This window comes from Primulina eburnea, chromosome 11 (genome assembly GCF_022965805.1).
Source record: "Primulina eburnea isolate SZY01 chromosome 11, ASM2296580v1, whole genome shotgun sequence".
Lineage (NCBI taxonomy): Eukaryota > Viridiplantae > Streptophyta > Magnoliopsida > Lamiales > Gesneriaceae > Primulina > Primulina eburnea.
Window position 1 is genome coordinate 3,782,281 of NC_133111.1, and position 22,014 is coordinate 3,804,294.

Genomic DNA, 22,014 nt, shown 5'->3' on the forward strand with positions numbered 1-22,014 from the left:
TGAAGTAAAGTTTGATTTTGAAGTCAATTTGTTTAGTTTGAAATATGTTTGTAATATGTTGATAAATATTTAAGTCAGTGAGTGGCTTCCGAGCTATCAAAGAAAATAGTTTATGCTCGAAATGCATTCAAACATGTTAGAGTTTGACTTGAACTCGATGATTTTCATTTTAAGTTGGAGAGTTTTCAAGTTGGCTTGAAAAGCTTGCGAGTTAACTCGATTTCTCTACTCTAACCAACCTGAATGGAGAAAGGAAAGTGATGAATTGTGACAGGTACTTATGATGGGTTTCTTTGGTGTCTCAGATGTTTCTCCTGGTACTGCCGATTGTGCTTGTACCGAGCATTTAAGATACAATCAAACCCCTGATTATACTATTGTTTATCCGCCTGATTCCCTCTCTATCCACTATTTAAACTTTTTCCATCATATGCTTTTTGCACAAGGATGCCTTAATTTTTTTAGGCTCCAAACCTTGTTTTAACTATTCTTTACCATTTGAGGAAAATTGTCACCCGGTAAATCAGAACTCAAAAACTTTTTGGTGTTGAGAATTTTGCTGATTTCCTTAACTTGACGAGGATGTGCCTGATACTTTTTTGTATTTTACGGAATTGCGCATAAAGATGTGAGTTTTTTTCTCTTTTCACACCTATGTAAAGATTATGACTTCAAATGGGAAACACCCGTTCGGTTAGAGTTCAGAACTTGTAATTGACCATTTCCCCTTGCGTCGGATGATATGGAAAGGACATGGAAAATTGTTGAATACTTTGTTTAGGATAATCTTCTAACGTAGTGTCATTCAAAGACGAGGTTTGTTGATATAATTAATGTATTTGAAAAGCTTTGTGCTATGATATATCACAATTGAGTTCAAGATTATTGTGTATCAAGTCTTGGTATGAACTTTTCTTGCAATGAAAAGAACAAACACACAATTAAAAATTACTGGGATATGTTTACTATATTTTTGTCAAAATTTCATCATCCTAGAAGTCGGAAAACTTCAAGATTTATTTGATCAACCACCAAATCCATCCTATCTATGTCCAACCGAGTGTTATCATCTAATTTATTCAGGGTGATAGATATGTAAAAGATTTTAATTTTGTCTCTCTATTGTATTGTATTTCATTCATTGCAACTTTTTTTTTGTTAAAAAAATGGCATGTACCAATTATAGATGGCTTGGATTGATTATCCAGGAAAAAGTCGAAATTGTTTGGGGATTTTTTTTTCCTGAGATCTATATCGTTTTAGACTTTAGTGTGTCGTAGCAGTCTTCTCGTGATCTACTTTTGTAATAATCTCAACAAATAAAGTGAATAATGTTAAAGTTACAACCGAAATATTGTATAACGATATTTATAACAATTAAATCATGAGATTTTGTATTGAATTTATTATGAGACATGGATAAATGAACATTTTGTATTGAATTTTTTGTGTTGTAAAAATTGTTGTAGTTGTACATGTAGCATTACTCAAATAAAGTTACCTCACTATCATTTCCACAACAAAGCAAATGATGGTCAAATAAGTGCAATTAGTTCTTTACCAAATATTGAATTCCTCCTTTTTTTTTCCTTCAACTTTCCAACAAATAAGTTCACAAAGTTGAAATTTCATCAACTAGTTGAGGTCTTTACTTTGTGGTCCTAGATTACATTTTGCAGTATGGTGATCTCCCGTTGATCATGCGTAATGTGCCAACCTAAATCAAGTATCTACCCATTTTAAGCAAATGAAAAATGAAATTTAAATATTCTCGATTTGTGAAAATCTCACAGTTAGAGACTTATAATACTCAATAACGGTAGGAATGACAATTTTTCCAACGAGTTCGGGAACCGTGGAGAAAACATGCAAATGTGATGGGATTCTATGATATTTTCAGGTTCGAATTTTTTTTTTTTTAAATCCCCAATTGTTCGGAACGGGTATTGAGATATTATCCTCATCTCTAAACTCCCTCCAAAAAAAATTAATATCTTGTGTATGACAAAAACTTGTGTGAGACAGTCTCACGGATCTCATTTTATGAGACGAATATCTTATTTAGGTCATTCATGAAAAAAATATTATTTTTTATGTTAAGAGTATTACTTTTTATTGTGAATATCGGTAAGGTTGACCTGTTTCACAGATAAAGATTCGTGAAACCGTCTCACACAAATTTTTACATAATAAAATACGAGCAGTTAGGCTTGATCAATTCTATTTTTATTTATAAACATTAATAGTCCTTCAAACCAAACATATAAAAAAAATATATAAGAAAAAAAAATTAAAAAAACACCGAAACTAAACAAATAAAAAAATATTTACTATAAAATATAAGTATACATAAAACAAAGAATAAAATATAAATATGATTGGAAATCTTGTTTTATTATTGCTATATGATAAGATGGATGATCAAGATTTGTCTATGTATATATAGGATCCAGTTTTTTTGAAAATTGTATGTGTGGTAAGATCTTATCCATTAATGAAGTGAGAGTAATGACCACATATGTAGGATCTCATCTACCCCGTTTTGAGAGTAGACATGCTAGTTAATAATAATACTGTTTTAAAATCAATTATGGGAATTAAGAGGTTGGGCAGGCCCGAGTTTTCAGGCCAGCCCAGTAATTGAATATTCAAAGTCTGCACCGAACCAATCCGACGGCGCTTCAATTAAACCCTCGGATTTCGATTAGGGTTTAAAAAAGTATCGTTATTTCGGAGAATTTGTCTCGACGATATCTTCTCTGGGGAGATTCAAGACCGTAATGCGTTACTGTATCAGCTTGTTATGTGATATTTTACGTACATTTTAATTTATGATATATTATATTGTACGATTCTTCCTTTTTATTTTCTTACCTCTTTCTGATATGATTTAGGTTTATATCTTTGAAAGTTTGCACAAAAGTTGCTAAGAAGGTTGGAATATGGTGGTGAATGTAGATAACGATAGCAAATTAAATCCAGTGCCCGCAGTGGAACAGGCAAGGGAAATTTCTGTATTGGAATTTTTTTTATCAGCTTTCATGAGTTGATTTTTTGATTGAAGTAATTAAAGTTTTAAAACATGTTTGGATTTTCAGGGAAATGCTGAAGAGGACACGAAGGTTAAAAAATATCTCAGAGGCGAAGGGACAAATTTAGAGGTGATTTTTTTTTATATTTACAATTTTGTTTTTATTTCTTCCGTGAAGGTTTTATCTGAATAATTTTATATTTTTCGCTTTAAGGTTTTAAAAGATAAGAAATTGAAGGGTCAGCTAGCTGCAAGGGAAGAATTGTATGGAAAGACTGCCAAAGCTGCTGCCAAGGCTGAGAAAGTGACTTCTTCTTTATGCCATTGCTTGATATTTGTACTATTTCTTTGGTTATCCATACCCTGAATTTTTGTGTCTGTTTATTGGTATTGGAATTCTTTAGTGGCTTATGCCTAGTGAGGGAGGTTATTTGGAAGCAGAAGGTATAGAGAAAACATGGAGGATAAAGCAGGAAGTAATTGCTGGTGAAGTGGACATCCTGAGTTTGAGAAACCAATATGACATTGTCTTGCCAGGTTGAGGCCCGATTCTTAGTTTCTTTTGCATAAAATACTTGTGCAGTGATTAAATTCCTCTTTTAATCAACAATATTTAATTTCTCTACTTTGTGTTGTGTGGAAGTGTCCTAACTCATTTTGCTTAGCTCGTGGTCTCGTCATTCGAAGACATGGAAGAAGTTTATGGTGTCAGAAATCATGCCAATACACTTGGTGTCGAGTCTGTATTTATGCAATATGGCAAAAAAATCAGTGAAAATCGGGTCAGATGGATATAAAAACATGATTTTTTGACTGAATTGAATTTTTTTCCTCCATAGAATGTTGCCTGTGTTCAAACCAACCATATATTCATTATCTTGAGCTCAATCTAGAGCTGATGTTGAATTCCTATGTTTCCTTGTTCACAGTTACATTCTTTTATAATTTATCTGGTGATATTCTTTTGTACAAGTAAAGGCCTGCTTTATGGATCTTCTCTCATAATCCTTTTGAGATCAAAGATTTCCTGTAGCATATTGTGCCCTTCATTGCTTACTTTTCCATTGCTGTACAAAGTTCATACCTAAATGGTCCTGTTGAAGTGTGAATATCTTAAGGTTATTTTTCTGGAGTATTTGATTTGCAATTACAACATTTTAAGTCATTAAATGTCAAAAACACTCTTACATTTCAGACCTTGGTCCATACAATCTGGATTTCACATCGAGTGGTCGACATATGATCGTAGCTGGACGTAAAGGTCATCTAGCCCTTCTAGACATGAAACGTATGGATCTCATAAAAGAGCTCCAGGTACCACATTATTTTTATACAGACAAAATCCTAGTTTATCCCCAGTTTTTTTTCTTCTTTTTTATGTTAGGGTGGTTGGCATGGCTGACTGAGGTACCACTATGTTTTTTCTTGCATGAAATATATGACTATATCAGTCTACGGTAAATTTTCTTACAATTTTACTCTTGAAACTTTCTCTTGGTTAAGCATGCCTTTCTTCCCAGACTGAAAAAATGGAGTCCATGCGACTCGAGAGTGTGTTTTTTTTTTATCAAAGTACTCGATTGTTTTTTTTTCAAACACTTTATTAAAATTTGATACTGAGTTTCCGTGTAAAAGATCAGAAGTTAGAAGTTTACCCCAGAAAAAGGAATAAATAAGAGACAGAAATAAAAAAATGGCATAAAACCTAGAATAGAATCTCTCAGAAATTGTTAGATACTGTCAGATAGAATTTCAATCAACTTTTGCAACTAAAATTGAAGAAATATAAGAAAAAAGTAGAAGGTTCCACGGCAAAGCTGTAAATTTTAGGCCTGGGGTGAAATAAGATGAGAGTTCGAAATGCCTCAGCGAGTTTTGGAGTAAATCCCTAGCTACTATTTATGTTTTTAGATAGTACCCAAGACTCTTCAAGGTTACAAATTAATTTTTGAATCTACTAGGTGGAAAAACTTTACCCTTCTGAACAGAAAGTGTCACTTTTTCAGGCTAACTCTGCTGCTATATATTTCTGTTTCTTGCACTTGCTCATGACCATCTACTACAATAGAGTTAGACTCAAAAACTATCAAAAACTTAACAAATTTATAGCAAGAAACTTGAGGTGGATAAAGCAAATTGTTGTTAAAGATTATACGTTCTTGTTACTGCTGCATCCATATTTCTTTTTATGTGTCTCCCTTCTCAGTCCGTTCCATCGTACCCCTCATTACATAACCAGTCATTAGACTCTACGGATAACCGAGTGTTCATGCACGTTGTTGTTATTAAATTATGTTATATGTTCAGTGTGTCATCCATTATTTTTACTCGTGGAAGCATAACTATCTTCAGAAACGACTTATTAACCACATAATTACTTCTTCTTGAGAAGCTACGTTCTCTTGGATCTTGTAGGTATAAGTGTTCAATTGTTCAAGGCTTTTATTTCAGGTTAGGGAAACTGTACGTGATGCAGTGTTCTTGCACAATCAGAAACTCTTTGCAGCTGCTCAAAAGAAGTAAGTTCTTGCATTTGTTCTGTCATTGAAATTAATGGTTATCTGATACAATTTTTTGATGTTTTTCAGTTTGAAAAATAAACTGATTTTTACCATTAAATTTATAAACTTGTTCGGTGCCACCGATGCTGCTGCTTCATATTACTTAATTTGAACAGTCTGCAAAAATTTATAGAGAAATAATGCTGCATGGTCAATGATTTTGTGATGTCAAGTTGAATTTCCGTCATTTTCATTTGTTTTCTACATCTCTTTTGATGCATGTAACTAAGATAAAGAATATTTGTTAAATAGGGTCATTATAAAGGTTGAACCCTTTTCCAGTTGCACATGCCTAGTTTTGAAAGTTAATTTACGATTAATTTTCTCATTTCCTTCCTGTGATATCAATTTCTGCTAGATATTCCTCTTTAGACCTCTGCTGGATTAGTCATGTTGTACTTATCTCGAGTTCATCCAGATTGGCCACTCAATCAATTATTTTTATTGGCATTGGTTGGATGGCATGGATCTGTTTATTCTCAGTAATTGTATGTTTTTTGTCTTGCTCTGCTGGTAGTTCTTGTACTTTTTTGGTGCTTGAATTGATGGATCCTGTTGATGTTTTAACTTCACTTGAAGTCGATTATTTTTCTTAGTAATGTTTTCATAGAACAGGCCAACATGCAGTAGCCGTGCTTGTCCTTGTTTCTCATTTACCAACCTTACGCTGTTACCAACTAGTCTTCTGTTTAACTGACACATTGATTGTGTGGCGCTGACATTTTAATTAGCCAAAATAATTCAAGCTACATGTGGAAACACTTGAATTCCATTTTGCTTCAACTCGGGAAAATGATCATATCTTGATTATTTAATAATTATCATTAGTGATTATAGGTAGTATACTGTATAGTCTAGGCACGCATTTCTGAAGTCTACTTGCATGTTTCAGGTATGTATATATATATGGAGATAAGGGTACAGAACTACATTGCCTGAAGGTTAGCAATCTAATCTCATGTGCTCGAGCTATTTTCAATTTTTCATTGTGCTAAGTACTCTCTCATGTTTGAAAGTACCCTTTGCTTTTATGTTATTGGGTTGTTGCATCAATCGCGGATGAAGTGAATTAGAAGATACCTCCTTTGTTATTTCCATTGTGAGATGTCTGTCAGATGACACTGGAAACCGACTTTTGGGATTGAAACACACCTTTTGCAGAATGTTAAGTGGTTTTTTTCCAAAGCTTAAGGACTATAGGATTTACATTCTACAACTTCTTTGTGCTCTATCCTTTACTTTATCTTTACGAAATCTGAACAATTGAAATTAAACCACCCTGGGAAGTTAGAAGGAATATAATGAAATTATTTTTTTTGCAAAGCACAGGAATGTTCGTCCTTGACAAAATCTTTCTTTTTTTTTTCTTTTTCGTTGAATCTTTCTGAGAGGGTCGTATTTTCTGTTTGTAATCGGTTTAATTGATGTTGGTTGAGATTTGGTAAACCTAAGATTGTGTACAAATTAATCATTGGTATTTGAGACTTGGGAGCATAATATCTTGAGGTCACTTTCTATTTCAGGAACATGGCGCTGCACTTAAGCTTCAGTTTCTCGATAAACAGTTCCTCTTGGCATCCATAAACAAAGTTGGGCAACTTCATTTTCAAGACATTACCACAGGTGAGATGGTAGGCAATTTTCGAACTGGTCTTGGTCGCTCTGGTACCATGAAGGCAAATCCCTGGAACAATGTGATATCTGTCGGTCATTCTGGAGGCACAATAACCATGTGGAAACCTACCAGCGCTGCTCCACTCGTCAAGATGTTGTGTCATCATGGGCCAGTTACAGCTTTGGCATTCCACCCGAATGGCCATCTCATGGCGACTGCTGGAACGGACAGGAAAATAAAGCTTTGGGACTTGAGAAAATACGAGGTTCTCCAATCGCTGCCATTCCAAGCCAAAACCTTGGATTTTAGTCAGAAAGGTTTGCTTGCTTCTGCCACCGGATCTTTCGTCCAGATATTGGGAGATTTCTCTGGCTCTCAGAACTATAGCCGCTACATGACTCACACCATGGCTAAAGGCTATCAAATACACAAGGTGTTGTTTAGGCCATATGAAGATGTTTTGGGCATCGGCCACTCCATGGGTTGGTCTTCAATCTTGATTCCTGGATCTGGTGAACCCAATTTTGATTCTTGGGTCGCTAACCCTTTCGAAACAAACAAACAGAGAAATGAGAAAGAAGTGCACTCTCTCCTTGATAAACTTCCTCCGGAGACAATAATGTTGGACCCGACAAATATCGGTTCTTTGAAGCCAATGAGAAATAAAGAAAAGCTTACCAGAAAAGAGAGGGAAGCTGAGATGGAGGCTGCTATTGAAGATGCTAAAAATATTTCTTTCAAAAAGAAAACAAAAGGTAGAAGTAAGTCGAGCAAAATGGCGAAGAAGAAGCGAGAATCTATTGCGAAAGCCAAGAAAACTCTCTCGAAAGAACAAGTTGATGGTGATAAATTGTCCAAAAAGAAGAGGAAGAGAACTGAGGACAATCAACTACCCCGGTCCTTGCAGCGTTTTGCTCGGAAGGTTGAAACCTGAGCTCTCGTGGCAAGGTTTCTAGGTTCGAGCCTTGTTAAGGTGTGCCATAGTTTGGTTAATTGTGGCACGATGGAAATTAGTTGGTTAGCATATGCCATGATTGCAGAATTATCATGGCACGATGGTCGCCTGGTTTCGATAGTATGAATCACATCGAGAGCGTGAGCTTAGTGATATTGAAATGGATAATGTTGTGATTTTCTTGTATAATTAAATTTTGATTTTGGAATTTATTAGCCTAGAACGCGTAGAATTTAGTGGAAGGTTTATTGTCGAAAATATTATTTTGGGTAAAGCAAAGTGGAGTTAAAATAATTTTATTACCAAAGAAAATACATTGTGAACTTAAATCTTAATAAGTAGAAGTGGGTTTCGGTTGCAAGCCAATTAAAATCAATGTTTCCATTGTTTATTCATGTAAAGGATATTTGTTACGATGATATCCGCTTGTTTGGCAATAGGATGGAGATGAGATGACCACCCAATTGAAGGACATGCTAAGCGGGTCGAGTGCCTTTTGTCCCTAGTTATTGTGCTAAAAATTGATGCTCTTATTCGGGTTTCTTTGAGTCTATCCAATAAATGACTGTTGGCCAAACAAATACTGGCTTTTACACCATACTTCCCATCCCGCGTGATTTTAGCTTGTATGATATGTTGGTGACCAATCAATCCGAAAAAACCAATTTCTTATTTTTTTTCTCTCCATAAGATGGTTTATTTCATCCTACCAATGTAGACATTGTCCCAATGATAGAATAGATGACCAAAATTTGTCCATATATATATAGGACCTATATTTTTTTTGAAACTTGTATGTTTGACAAGATCTTATCCTGTTGAAATGAAGTGAAGATAGTGTCCCATATAAGCAGGATCTCATCTACCAAGCCATAAGACCCTAAAAAAAATTATGTTATAAATGTTGAGTACTTTGAGGACATATAAAGATTACATCCTCGTACCAAACTATTTTACTCCAAAGCACGATTGTAACATGCCCTAGATATTCTGGCCCCGAGTCATCATAATGCAATGCATGCATCTCTTTTTTATATTCGGTAGCATAAAAGCGATCACACAACTTCTTGTTATTCATTAGAAATTTTATTTGCTCGGTTCATTGGTCAGATCGGTAATTTCAATTATTTTAGAAATTTGATTCTCTTGTGAGTTGGTTCGAAATAACACAAAGGATATAAACAAACCCACTTACCAACAAAATAAAGGCACTCCTTCCCAGTAAGAAGCTATGGAAGTCGAAATAACCATAAATCGACTCATTTAACATAGAGATTCAATGTGTAAAGTCGGAGAATTACACAAGCCCTTGCAGAATTATGCACGATTGCAAGAATCCGATAATTTCTATGTGATCTAGCGAATGCACCTTTTGTGTCAAGGGTATAGCATAAAAAACATATCTTCGACCACACCACTCTCTCACCTTCTAATGGACTCATCAGAGATTGTCAGGATCTGTGGGAGGTTCATTATCCGACTTCTTAGGACCCTTCCTTTCATTCCATCTAGTCCACGCCCATCTCAAAATGAAGAATCCGCCTATGGCATAGACCTGGATTCAACCATATAGAACATACATAAAATTTTTTAAAAAAAAACCTTCAACAGAATGCATAGGAGTTTTCCTTTAATTTTCGTTTCCGATTTTTCCTAGGGGTGGGCTTGGGCTGTCCATATTTCAGACCTCAAATGGTTATGGAACACTCATCAAACTGAGCTACATTCTTCATAAGGGATTTTGTTCACTACATGCATTACTTAAAGTTGAATCATGTTGGCATTGGAGATAAATCCCAGATTCACATTCATTACCCTTGTGCAGATTCTAAAACAACCAAGCATGTTAGCAGCATTTTTACGCTACACATTCTTCTCAAAATGATTCAAGGGAACAATTTTAGATATGAAAGCCTCATTGCACAATAATTAATTTGCTACAGCAATTATACAATATCAATACCTACAAGCCCATTCTTCGTCCCATAGAACATCCATATCCTGTCTTTCCGGAGTGGAGGGAAAAAAATCGACTGGGATTTGTTACTTGAACAAAACTAGATCTTGTTTCCTTTAAGATATCGAGTGCCTTTTGAAAGACCTCTTTAAGTTCCAAGACTCACATGCCCAATACAACACACATGTAATCAAATACGCCAAATTTGTAGATGTTCACTTTGCAACTAATTGCCAATAAAAACCCAATCCCCATGAAAGGAGAATGCATGAACAATAGCCGTACCCTGCATTAGTTCAATGCATGATAATAACATTTGACAAATAATGAATCCTGCAACGTCACAAACGAAAACTGGAAGAGCATCCTCTCAATTCTCTGAGGTAACTACCTTGTCCGCTTGTGGAAAGCAGCTTATCACCATGAAGGGTACTTAATGATACCTTACCAGCAATCAATATAAAATACCTATTCATGTTGCACCGTCCATAATCATATGCTTCCTAGAAGGATTTGCCTACACTATTGACTCTCAGCCCCAACAAAAGGCACTGTACCCAGGGGTGTGCCAAGTAATTTCTTGGAGGGGTCAATATGAGGAGATTTAACTGTACTTGAAAGAAGGGAAACTATATATTTTTAAACACTGCGCAAAAAGATAGAAATTTTTATATTTTTTGGGGTGCTTTCCACTGGGTATTCATGTGCCAATATCATGAGCAAAAATCAGCGTCACGCACTTACATGAAAATATAGGTTCGGATTACCAAAGGTGGACCCAATTCCCATTGACAGGAGCATCTAACCACTTATGAGGTTCGGGTAAGGCGTCTAGCAGTCATATCATACTCATGAACTATGCGATGGTCCCTCACACGTTAATACATACTCACCCAATTCAATTTAGGATCACCCAGGCTACACACACCACCAAGTGGCTGCTTTCTAGGTGCTTGAGGATCGTTGCTGCCTCATGAGAGATCCAAAAATCAACCAACTGATAATCGGAAGAATGCGATTCACGCGACACACATCCATTATAAAGCAGAAAGAGCTTTAAATCAACATCTTTCGAACGATGCAACGAGATTTACACAATACCTGCCAGAGAAGTATGGGGTTAGTGTTCGGCTCAGCTTCCACAGATTCAGTTTCGAGCTTCAGCGAAGCAAAGCCCTGCGTCGGGAACTTCACCGAAGAAGGATTAGTGATTTCATCTTCACTCGCGGTTGGCTTCTTCTCCATCGGATCGGCGGCGGGAGCAACAACATTGGCTGGCTCCACCGCAGCATCATCCTTCGGCAGAGGCAGCTTAATCCCGCGTAGTAAGTTTGAAAAAAAAGCTAAAACAGGGTTTTCTTGAGTTTCTGCCATTCTTCTTATAATGTGTGCACAGCGATGATTCCTATGTCGAATTTGGGTTTGGGGAAGAGATAAATAGCATCACACGCGAGCGGAGGAACGACGTCGCTTTAAGCATCCATTGTTTTTTCGAAAAATAAAATAATTTGTAATTAATATTGTTCATTAGATATTCTCTAGAAGTAATTAATCTATTTTAAAACACGAGATATAGCTTAAATTTCTTTCGTTAATTACTAGATTTTCTCTAGAAGTAATGAATATGACGATACCAAATTTTATCTCGAATTCGATTTGGAGAGCGGATCTTCAAATCTTCCGAGTTGATCGGATCGGATCGGATCGGGTCTCTGGGTTTCGCACAGATAGAAACAGGGTAAGGGGGCGATGTAGAGTTTTCCAGCGTGACCTAGGGATGTAATCGAGCCGAGCCGAGCCGAGCCGAACTCTTGAATGTTTGAGCTTGGTTCGTTTATAATCGAGCCGAGCTCAAACTTTATTTAACGAACATATGCATGGCTCACGAGCTTATTCAAGCCTTTATCGAGCCTAAACAAACTTAATAAATATGAATTATACATTTAAATTTTTATTAAATTATTTAAAAAGTGAATTATATATTTAAAGAAAAATATATTATTCTTATTAAAATTTGTAAATTTATTATAATAAATAAATTTAATAGATTTTTCTATATATTTCATGAATAATATGCAAAATCAATAAATCAAATATTAAAATTACTATTTTTTCATGTAAAAGATTACTCATGAACTTATCAACGAACATGTTCACGAGCTAACGAGCCGAATACTATAAAGCTTGAGTTTGGTTTTTTTAGCTTAACGAGCCTCATTAAACGAGTTCAAACGAGCTTTTATCGAATCGAGCTTCGAATAGCTCACAAACGGTTTGGTTCGTTTACATCCCTAGACTGACCCGTCCGATGCTTAAGTCGGTCCGGAGAGCAAATTTAATAGTGGAATATACTAGTGTTAAGTGAGCAGGAGAATGTGAATGTGTAAAACCGCAGCACATACATGGTATTTATAGAGAGAGATCAGTTTCCTTGTCTGAGTAGGACTCTTGATGAGATAGAATCCTACCTGAGATAGTAGATTTCAAACATTAGGATTATAGTACCATGGCGGATGAGGCTCTTGCCTCATCCTGATTAGATTTATTTGAATCTCACATTCGTCAGAATCTTTATCTATTAATTTGAATATCTTCATATCCTTTAGTAACGTCAGGGCTCAGAATTCCCGATCCTTTGGTGGACTCGTATTTCTGATAGTGTCAAGGGGTCGTGAGTTTGGACTCCTGATAAAGCTAAGACTTGTTTTGGTATAGGCTATGAATTTTCTTGATATTAGCTTGGATCTGCCCAGATGTACCAAATTCAGGGGACATAAGAATATTTTTTCAATTGTTGTATTTCTATTAGAATTTGATAAGATAAAATAGCTAATAATATACAAATTTTCAGTTTCACGACAACATGGAATCTGAATATAGAAATGGACTTGAGCACAACTATTTCAGCATACCCTACAGACGGCTACAGTGCAGAATTTCCCCGCCATCGGAGATGATACATAGATATTTGGGGAAATAGACCTGGTCAACATTTTTTTAAAAAAAATAACCTCCCCATGTAGTGAACAAATACACTACATGAGGCTATTTTTTTTAAAAAATGTTGACCAAGATTACAAAACAAAACAACCCGATGGATACATCCTTAAGAGATTGTCATAAAGGTAGCATGGAATTTAGATGTTCACAGAGCCAGAAAAATGGCTCGTGAATTGCTCTGTCCTATATCCAATCATCCCTAAAGAACTATTTCCTCCCCTATGAATATTATATTCCTTAACTTCAGGGGTTGCAAAATCATTTTTTGGGACTTGGGCACTGAGTTTCTACCAAGAAAAAAGGTAAAATACAATAAAATCAAATCAAAGTTATACAAGAAAATTGAATGAAATGTGATCAGATCATAAGTTATATGGATCGGACCGATGTAAATTACCAGCCAATCCCACAAACCAGAGTTCACGAATTGGTTTGGAATTATGAAATCTCCAATGTTCATGGAAGAGTTGAGGTTCCCAGAAATACCACAGTGGATCAGTCCATTGATGTCGAAGAGATCCAGCATCTGCTGTGTTGCTGTTTCAGCATTCACCTAAACATGAATAAACTGTTAATTGTCCACGTAAGTTGGATAAAATCTCTTAAAAAGTTTCATACGCGGACTTGGACAATCATCCTCCTTGAGTTAGCTTAGTTGAATTAGGTTCAAGTCTCAACGTCCCAACTCCCAACTCGAAATGACCTACCTTAAAAATAGTTCTGCAATATTATTGCACTTTTTAGGCAGATGCACGAAGAAATCTTGAACCAAGATTGAATATAGTTAAATCCAAATGAATTCAGTAAGTTACGAACAAATCAAGAAAGGGGTGATGAGAATCGGGGCGGAAATAACCAAGTGGAAAAGAATGCATTTTCTTCAAGAGAATGTGATAAGGCCAAGATTGATTTCTCTGATTATTTCTAAAGATTTCAGTCTTAGTTTTGGAATAGGGAAATCCCAATAAAGTCTAACTTGGAAAGTTCCTTAAAAAAATTGAAATAAACCTCAAAGCATGATCTCTCGGACACAAAATAAAGAAGTAAGAACTCTGTAGGAGCGAGCACTTGTCGCTTTACCAAAAGTTATAGCTAGTGGTAATGGTACAACTCAAATCTTTTAAACCGCACAGCAGTACAAGCACTACGGTTCGATCGCTCTACCAAACAGGGACAATTATCGCACCCAACAAATTCGAGTACTTGAGCCACTTCACGAGTTCAGAAGTTCTTTCATTTTTGTCGGTTCTTGATAACTTGTATTGTTTAAAACAATATTTACCCACTTAATAATAGAATTTTGCTTACTTTTTTTTGGTCATGAGATAAATAAATTAAAAAAAAAAAGGAAAAAGATATTGAACATTGCAAGGACATGATAAAGACAAAATGAACACGGTTGAGTCTTGGATACATGTGTTTTTTGTAATCTTTTTGAAATTTAACACGGTAGTTAAAAATACATCTTCTGTTTTTAGTTTCTTTATATTCTTAATTTATAATATGATAACATTAGTATATCAAAATAAGTTCAAATAATAATATGTTCATAAATTAGCGATTGTCCTTGTCGTGTTCGAAATTAAGGTAAAAATCCATATTCACTCATTTTCGTATTATTACCGTGACATCACAAACCAAGCAGATACAACTATTTTTCAAGAACTCGAATATATTTCACCGTTCAAATTCAATCATCCAATTGTTCAATGAATGCGAACTTATTTATTTTTTAAGATAATAATAATTATAATAATACAAATAAGTGCAAGAATAACAATTTCAATGTACCTTTTTTTCATTAAAAAAGATATAAATACCACAATTTCATCCAAAACAATTTACATTTTACACGCCAAAACTATGGACGACAGAAGTCCCTCCCAAGCAGAATTCACAACCCTATAATTTTTTTTTTACACGAGCACACACTCAATGTCGCTTGATCTGGAGTCCTAAGTCCTATTAACTATAAGTCCCAACCATCCGTTCTTCGGCCGAATTCGACCTTCCGGTGAGCCAAACTTCCATACATATCAGCAAACTTTGCCAGGCAGCTACTTCTGACTCCATAATGTGCCTTGGTATTCCTGCTAATTGCAACTCCTGAAAATTTCGAGGTATCGATCGCCCACGAGGGTTTAACGTACTCGACCACGCTGGACAAGCTTCCATTCGCGTACAAGTAGTTCATCAATACATCCTCACAGTTGAAAAATTCATCTACCAATGCTCGACCTGAGGATGCATTATTGCTCCAATACCTCTCGAACGCGACCTTACTATCCATGAAAGCCGCCCCAGTGAGAATCATGTTATATCCGTCATGTTTGCGAGCGTGTTTCTCGCCTCTATACTTGAACGGGATCCCATCCACAAGCCGAGGGTAAAATCCTACAATCCTGTCAGGGTGCTCTCGCCAGACTTTGAATCCTCTTTCAATATCATCACACGTCATCATGATGTCATCATCAAGCTCGAGAACTGCTCGAGTTTTGATCAGTGGATCAGTTTTGAAACGATTGTTCAGCGAGTTCTGCTTCTCAACTCGTATTCTTACAGGAACCGCTGTGTCGAAATCGCATAGTTCTGGAGGTATTCCTTTGTTCCACACAACGACTATCTCTCGGACCGAGGCACATCTAGAGTAATGCTTTATGTACATTTTCAGATTCCAAATCCGAGCGTCATAGGTCATTGTTAGCAACGTGAACTGGGAGTAGTGACCATTTATTGGATATGGCTCGTTTGGACCATTCCCTCCGTAAATATACTCAACCCCGGTGCACACTAGTATCACAGCAGCAACGATAACCAAAGCCAAAATAATTATTCCAGTATATGTACTCAACTTTATTCTGGCACGAAGCGCTGAGCTTGCTCGATTCAAACGACTACAAAATAGTCTCAGGTTTGAAGATAGCAGGCTGGACCTTTCCCAAGTCAAGAAAGTATCACTTCTCTTTCCCATGTTATGAGGGCACCAACTTAATGGGACTATACATTTTACAACCCCGAGTAGAATTCCAACGAGTACCACAAATGCAGCCACAGATACAATCGAAACCAAGCCAAGAATGAAGCGCCGTACTGTATCTCCCGAGCGTACTCGGTCCCCATCAAGAACAGCGATCCATTCGCCAGAATGGAGCTGCTGAATATCAAGGTGATGGCTACGAGCACCGTTCCAAGCATTTCGCCCCTTCCTCGACTCCTCAACACCCAAGGGAACCTCGACTTCTTTGAACTCGTTATTGGTCAGAACTTCAATTTTGAACACACGTGTACGTCTTCCATACGTTTCACCACAATCTTGACCAATACGATGAATATTTCCATTGTACACAAATGGCCTGCCTCCGTTACGAGCTCCCATGGTCTTGTCTGTGTTATAAATGGGGTTCTTCTTATGAGGTTTCCACGGACCAAGAGGCGAGTTGCTGTACCATATCTCAAGCTGCCCATTTTTCTTGGTGCCAATCCCGCTATGGTCCGAACCGAAAAGCCAGAACTTTCCTTCATAAGGGATTATGAAAGCATCAACGAGCGGTTTCTTCATGATTACCTTTACCAGAGTCCATGACAAAGGGAAGTTAGTAGCACGATAAAGACGAAGTTCCCCTTTCGCGCTACCCTCTGGCATCATATATATCTGTGAAAAAATGTACATTTGAAACTTATCAAGTTGAAAGAATCGATCAAGATTTTTTGAGAAAAAAAATAACAAATCAGTTTACTATGTGTAGACTGCATTATTTATGATACTTGGGCTTCCAAATTAAAAATGAAACAAGTGGCATTAATTAATGCAAAATCAAATGCACTTGAAATCTCACATTTCCGTTATGGTTGAAGACGTATGGATATGATAAGTGCCAATCTTCATCAAGGGCTATACCCAAATGCTGCCACGTTGCTCCCTTATCTACGCTCCGTGAAACTCCAATGTCTCCTTGCATTGTAATCGAGTTCTTTGTTTCATAAAACAGGTAGAGGACATCATCCTGAATAACGACACTCAATATCAGCCAGAGCGATCACACGAGCATTATTTAAATTACAAAAATTCAAATATGGCACTGAGATTCAGCAAATCTTAGAGCACAAATGATCACACAAATTTTGTCTCGAGCTCACTACTGAAATTTAGTACGCCCTATCTTTATTTTCTTGTCAAAGCTACAACAATCCATATGTGTCTCGATAACGTAGACAAAACATATGAACACCATATTTCTAACAACTATATGCATATATACATGCTTATGCTACACGCATGGTGAAACTTTTACACGTGATTCTCTTCCCACAATCGTCGAGAATCAATACATGTACAACGAACCACGTTGAATAAAAAGTAAGTTTCTCAAATTGTTAACGATGATTTTCTGTCTGATATTTAGAGAATCCCCACTCAAATTAACTTTAAAACAAAACAATTGAACGAAAAATAATCCCATACAATATCAAAACTCCAGCATATGGGTAGCTTAAAACAACTTATAAAAAATACAAGAGAGAGACCGTTCTATGAGATTCGTCGACAAATTAAAAAAAAACATTATATCATTTTATTAAAGGAAAACGATGTGTCCTATAAACAACTTGGATGAGTTTATACTAAACCATACATGCAGAGAAGAGATCACAAATTCTGGATATTTTAACATTGTATTGACAAACTAAGTTCAAATTTTATAAAATAAAAAGAATAAGAAAAACAGAAATTACCTGCTGATAAAGAAAAGGGTCAGCAACAAAATTACTGGGAAATCCTGCATTAGAAGGTGATGCACAAGTAACCACAGGGTTGGCTACAGGCCATGCTGCACTCTTGTCCTTCCATATATGCATCTGGAAAAAAAACAAAGAATCGCGGAGGTGAGAAAAAAAATTGAAAATTTTCAGAAAGACCCAGTGTTCCAGATCCCCAAAATTACCTATTTAAAAACTTCAAACAAAAGAAAAGAAAGGAAGAAGCAATCAAGAAAGTAAAAGAAAGACCTGAGGAACATTAAATTATTTTAAATCCACTGTCGGGCAAGAAACTGGAAAATTAGAAAGGAAAAATTCAAACTTGGATCTTGTTCACTGTCACCAAGCAATCTTAAACACAAGAAGAACTGGTCAACATATGAAAATCACTCACAGGATAAAGAAATTTTACAATAACTCATAATTTAAGAAACCACATCTGTACTGTGATCGACTAATTCATATGTTCCAGAAATTTAAAGAAACACCAAATTAATGTATTTTACTATCGGAAGTCAAACTGTTTTCTGTAAAAATCACAAAAAAAAAAATCATTTTTTTCTTCAAGTACTTAGAAAAATGGAAAGATGGTAACTGACCGCTTCGATGGGCTTGAGAGAAAAGGGCGAGTCCCCGTAGAAAATGCCGATAGCCCAAGAACCCTCATTGTCTTCTGCGCAGCCGAGTGAGGTAACTTCCGAGCGCACGTTAGAGGTGAGCACAAGACGACCGTATAAACTCCCAGTCAACCCCAAAACGACAAACGAGAACAAGAAATACGCAAACGTTGAAGACACGGCACACTGCTCACCGTTACTATTCAAAAAGTTTCCGTTCTTATTACCGCCGCCGCCGCTCTTCCCACCACCATTTCCGCTTTGCGACCTCCACCTGGACCACACACCGGAACCGCCACCGGAAGTCACAATCGGAATTGAAACCATTTCTGTAGGCAGGAAACTAATAATGGGTGCAGTGGAGCTCTATATTGCTTGTAAATTCTCACCGCCGATGCCTGAGCCGGCCTTATGCATGCAGCATTTCAGCCTGATATGATAGCCAAAAAAAAAAAAAACTTCAAGTACAAGAACCGAAACTGGCAGAGGTTTTAACGGGATTTATAGCTCTATTTGCTTCTGGGTCGTTGGATTTCGTCTTTCTCTTCTTCCTCTGAAAAAGATTATTGGATCTTTGAAAAGGGACGGAGACAACAAAAACCGCGACCGGTTTTCGAGGGGGAGAGGAAGGAGAAACGCTGTAAACTTTCTTCTTGGATTTACAGTTTTATGACATTTATATTTATATGTTTGTTCACATTCAAACATAAATGCATTGATGTCTTTTTTATAAATCTTTACGTGTGAGATGGATAACACTATCGATATCCACAATAAAAAGTAATATTCTTAGAATAAAAAATAATAATTTTTATGGATGACCAAAATAAAAGATCTATCTCACAAAATACGATCGTGAGACGGTCTCACACACATCTTGACAAATACATATAATAATAATTTATGGGATTACGATGATAATGTATATAAGGATTCTGTTTGGTTTGGGGATCAAGAAATTTTGACCATTAAGGCCGCGTTTGGTTGACTGGTTGGATTGTGCCTTGGATTTTTCCAGAATGGTCAGGATCGTAGAACGAGTCATTAAATTTGAATGTTCGAGTCAATTCCATCCATTTATTTTCTGGAATTAGCTGAGAAAATACGCAGTTAGAGTGATTTTTTTTAAAAAAAAATTATTAGCAGATTAAATTACAAATTCAGTTATATAAATTACTTTACTTTGAGTTTTGATCATAAATTATCGATGTTTGATTTGTTTTGGTCATTTTTCACTTGAAACTGCTAAATCCAATTAATACTGATTATTTGACATTGATATTCTTATACATAATCTCGTATCCAAGTTTTCTTAGTTTTAGCTCTCTATTGCATCCTACATTACCATAATGGCCCTGATATATTTTTCAATTCTTCTGATAATATTTTTATTATTAAATTTAATTGGCATTTGTTTCCCTCCATTTTGAACCTCCACCATGTCTATCGAAGAACAAGAGCTTCGTTGAAATCAGAGGCCATCTCCAATCTATATCTTCTATTTTAGAAGTAAGAGTAGGTCTCTTGTGAGACAGTCTCACGAATCTTTATCTGTGAGACGGATCAACCCTACCGATATTCACAATAAAAAATAATACAATGACTCAAAAGAATCCAAACGCAAGATTTCCCGTTTTGTACATTTATTATTACTTTTTTTATTTACAAAATCGACATTTTGTGTAATTCATTAGTTATTGCTTAAAAATTACGGATTATATCATTGTTTTATAAGTAAATTTAACTTTATTTACATAACATATTGATTTTATAAAAGGTAGCTAGGATGATGAAAGATTAACAAAATACATTATTCAGATGTGATTTGTTTTTTTTTTGAAAAAAAAATAAAAAAATAGGGGCCAATGATTTTGTTGCCTTTAAGCCTGGAACTATAGAAAATGAATCCCATTTACAACGCAGAATACATCTACACAGAAAAAGATTGGCAAATTTTTTAGTTTAAAAAATTAAATTAAATCTTGGCTAAAGCATCATATTTGATCCGATCGGGGGTCACTGTCACCTTTGTCTCACCTTTGTCCCATAATTAAACACAAAAATTCTTTTGTTTTATGGGTTAGTCTTGTAAGACAAATATCCAATTTAACACGATTTATCCAAAAAAAATATTATGTTCAGAATAGTATTGTTTTTAAAATATGTATCGGATCAACTCATCTCACAAAATGAATCGGTGAAACGATCTTATAAAAGTGTATGTGTTTGATTAGAGCACTCGTAAACAATATTGTTCCACAGATTCAATGTGAAAATTAACTCTTTACAATCCTTCCTTCAAGTATGAATGTTATAGTATTTTTTCATCTCACACAAATGACAAAAATTTGTGTGAGACGGTGTAATGAGTCGTATTTTATGAGATGATCTCTTATCTGGGTCATCCATGAAAAATTATTACTTTTTATGCTGAGAGTATTATTTTTTATTGTGAATATCATTAGGATTGACCGGTCTTGCAGATAAGTATTCGTGAGAACGTATCACAAGAGACCTATCCTTCACAAATATAGACCAATATATTTAATATTATTTTGTTATTAATTATTATTTTACCGATATATTTTTATACTCACGAAATACATTCAACAATTTTTTATATCATATCAAAACACCTATTAATTAAAAATAAAATGGAAAAATATATTTGTGAAATTTGCTTTTTGTAATAATTTTATTAAATCGAAGATATATATAGTCATAGAAGGCTTTTGAAAATATAAATATTTAACGATTTTTTATTTATTGATTATTCATTAGATATATCTAGATTTTCGTCTTATCTATTTCATGAGGTGTCATTTAGGGGGTTTTTTTAAAAAATATTATAAAATAATAAAACCATTATAAAAATATGGCAAATCTTAAAACTTTATAAAACTATGGCAATCCGGGACTTACTGTCCCGGATTCAATAAAATCTTTTTTTAAAAAAAAAAAAACAGAAAGCGGGGGCTCGGATTTTAAAAAAAAAAATAAAAGTAGATCGGCGACGGTTTGGAAATTACCGTCGCAATTGGCGACGGTTTAAAACAAACCGTCGCTATTACCGACGGTTTTAACCAAAACGGTCGCTAACATAATCCGTGAACCACTGTCCCGAATTCTAAGAAGCCGTGCGTGTGTTTTCTTCCTCTAGGTAGAAATGCGAGTATTCTTTCTATCATTGTCGAAAATAATTGTTCCTCGTATTCATTCTCGCAACTTATTTTTTTCATATGATTTATACATTCAAAATCCATCTTTTCTACTTCGATCATATATTATTATTATTTGTTTATTTTATCGTCCATTTAATTTGAAGAGATACGAAGATGTAATTTTTAATTTCGTGGATAATATTTTAATTATATATTAATAAGTAATTTTTTGTGTAATTTTTTTTATAATATTTGTCATTTATTTCAGATATTAGCATCGTCCGTTGATATTATTACAAGTTCCGTATAATTACGTCTGAGAAAGTATTTAATTAATTTTTATAATATTTTGTTTGTATTAT

The 22,014-nt window shown here is 35.3% G+C and overlaps 3 protein-coding genes and 1 long non-coding RNA gene across 6 annotated transcripts; 1 reads left to right on the top strand and 3 right to left on the bottom strand.

Annotated features, from left to right (window-relative positions):
- Positions 1 to 2,636: 2,636 nt before the first annotated feature.
- LOC140804207 (probable U3 small nucleolar RNA-associated protein 7) lies at positions 2,637 to 8,369 on the top strand. 3 transcript variants are annotated; one of them, XM_073160061.1, is made up of 9 exons: positions 2,637 to 2,777; positions 2,895 to 2,999; positions 3,099 to 3,161; positions 3,246 to 3,335; positions 3,436 to 3,568; positions 4,227 to 4,345; positions 5,483 to 5,550; positions 6,485 to 6,533; positions 7,116 to 8,369. In XM_073160061.1, exons 2-9 carry the CDS (start codon positions 2,943 to 2,945, stop codon positions 8,139 to 8,141), a joined length of 1,605 nt encoding a protein of 534 aa, XP_073016162.1. In that variant the 5' UTR covers positions 2,637 to 2,777; positions 2,895 to 2,942; the 3' UTR covers positions 8,142 to 8,369. The 3 variants fall into 3 exon arrangements, with proteins under 3 accessions (XP_073016162.1, XP_073016163.1, XP_073016164.1); XM_073160062.1 differs by having other exon boundaries at positions 2,686 to 2,777; positions 2,912 to 2,999; XM_073160063.1 differs by having other exon boundaries at positions 2,711 to 2,790; positions 2,924 to 2,999.
- Positions 8,370 to 9,406: 1,037 nt separating this feature from the next.
- Positions 9,407 to 11,583, bottom strand: LOC140805055 (uncharacterized). Its single transcript, XM_073161241.1, has 2 exons — positions 11,221 to 11,583; positions 9,407 to 9,717 (listed from the first exon to the last, which is right to left on the bottom strand). The coding sequence occupies exons 1-2, from the start codon at positions 11,491 to 11,493 to the stop codon at positions 9,604 to 9,606; spliced, it is 387 nt and encodes a 128-aa protein (XP_073017342.1). The 5' UTR covers positions 11,494 to 11,583; the 3' UTR covers positions 9,407 to 9,603.
- LOC140805056 (uncharacterized) lies at positions 9,978 to 11,214 on the bottom strand. Its single transcript, XR_012112257.1, has 2 exons — positions 10,441 to 11,214; positions 9,978 to 10,345 (listed from the first exon to the last, which is right to left on the bottom strand). It is a non-coding gene; the product is annotated as an uncharacterized lncRNA (long non-coding RNA).
- A 3,310-nt stretch (positions 11,584 to 14,893) lies between the features above and the next one.
- LOC140804379 (glucosamine inositolphosphorylceramide transferase 1-like) lies at positions 14,894 to 19,164 on the bottom strand. Its single transcript, XM_073160369.1, has 4 exons — positions 18,474 to 19,164; positions 17,851 to 17,973; positions 16,956 to 17,123; positions 14,894 to 16,771 (listed from the first exon to the last, which is right to left on the bottom strand). Exons 1-4 carry the CDS (start codon positions 18,816 to 18,818, stop codon positions 15,089 to 15,091), a joined length of 2,319 nt encoding a protein of 772 aa, XP_073016470.1. The 5' UTR covers positions 18,819 to 19,164; the 3' UTR covers positions 14,894 to 15,088.
- Between the last annotated feature and the right edge of the window lie 2,850 nt (positions 19,165 to 22,014).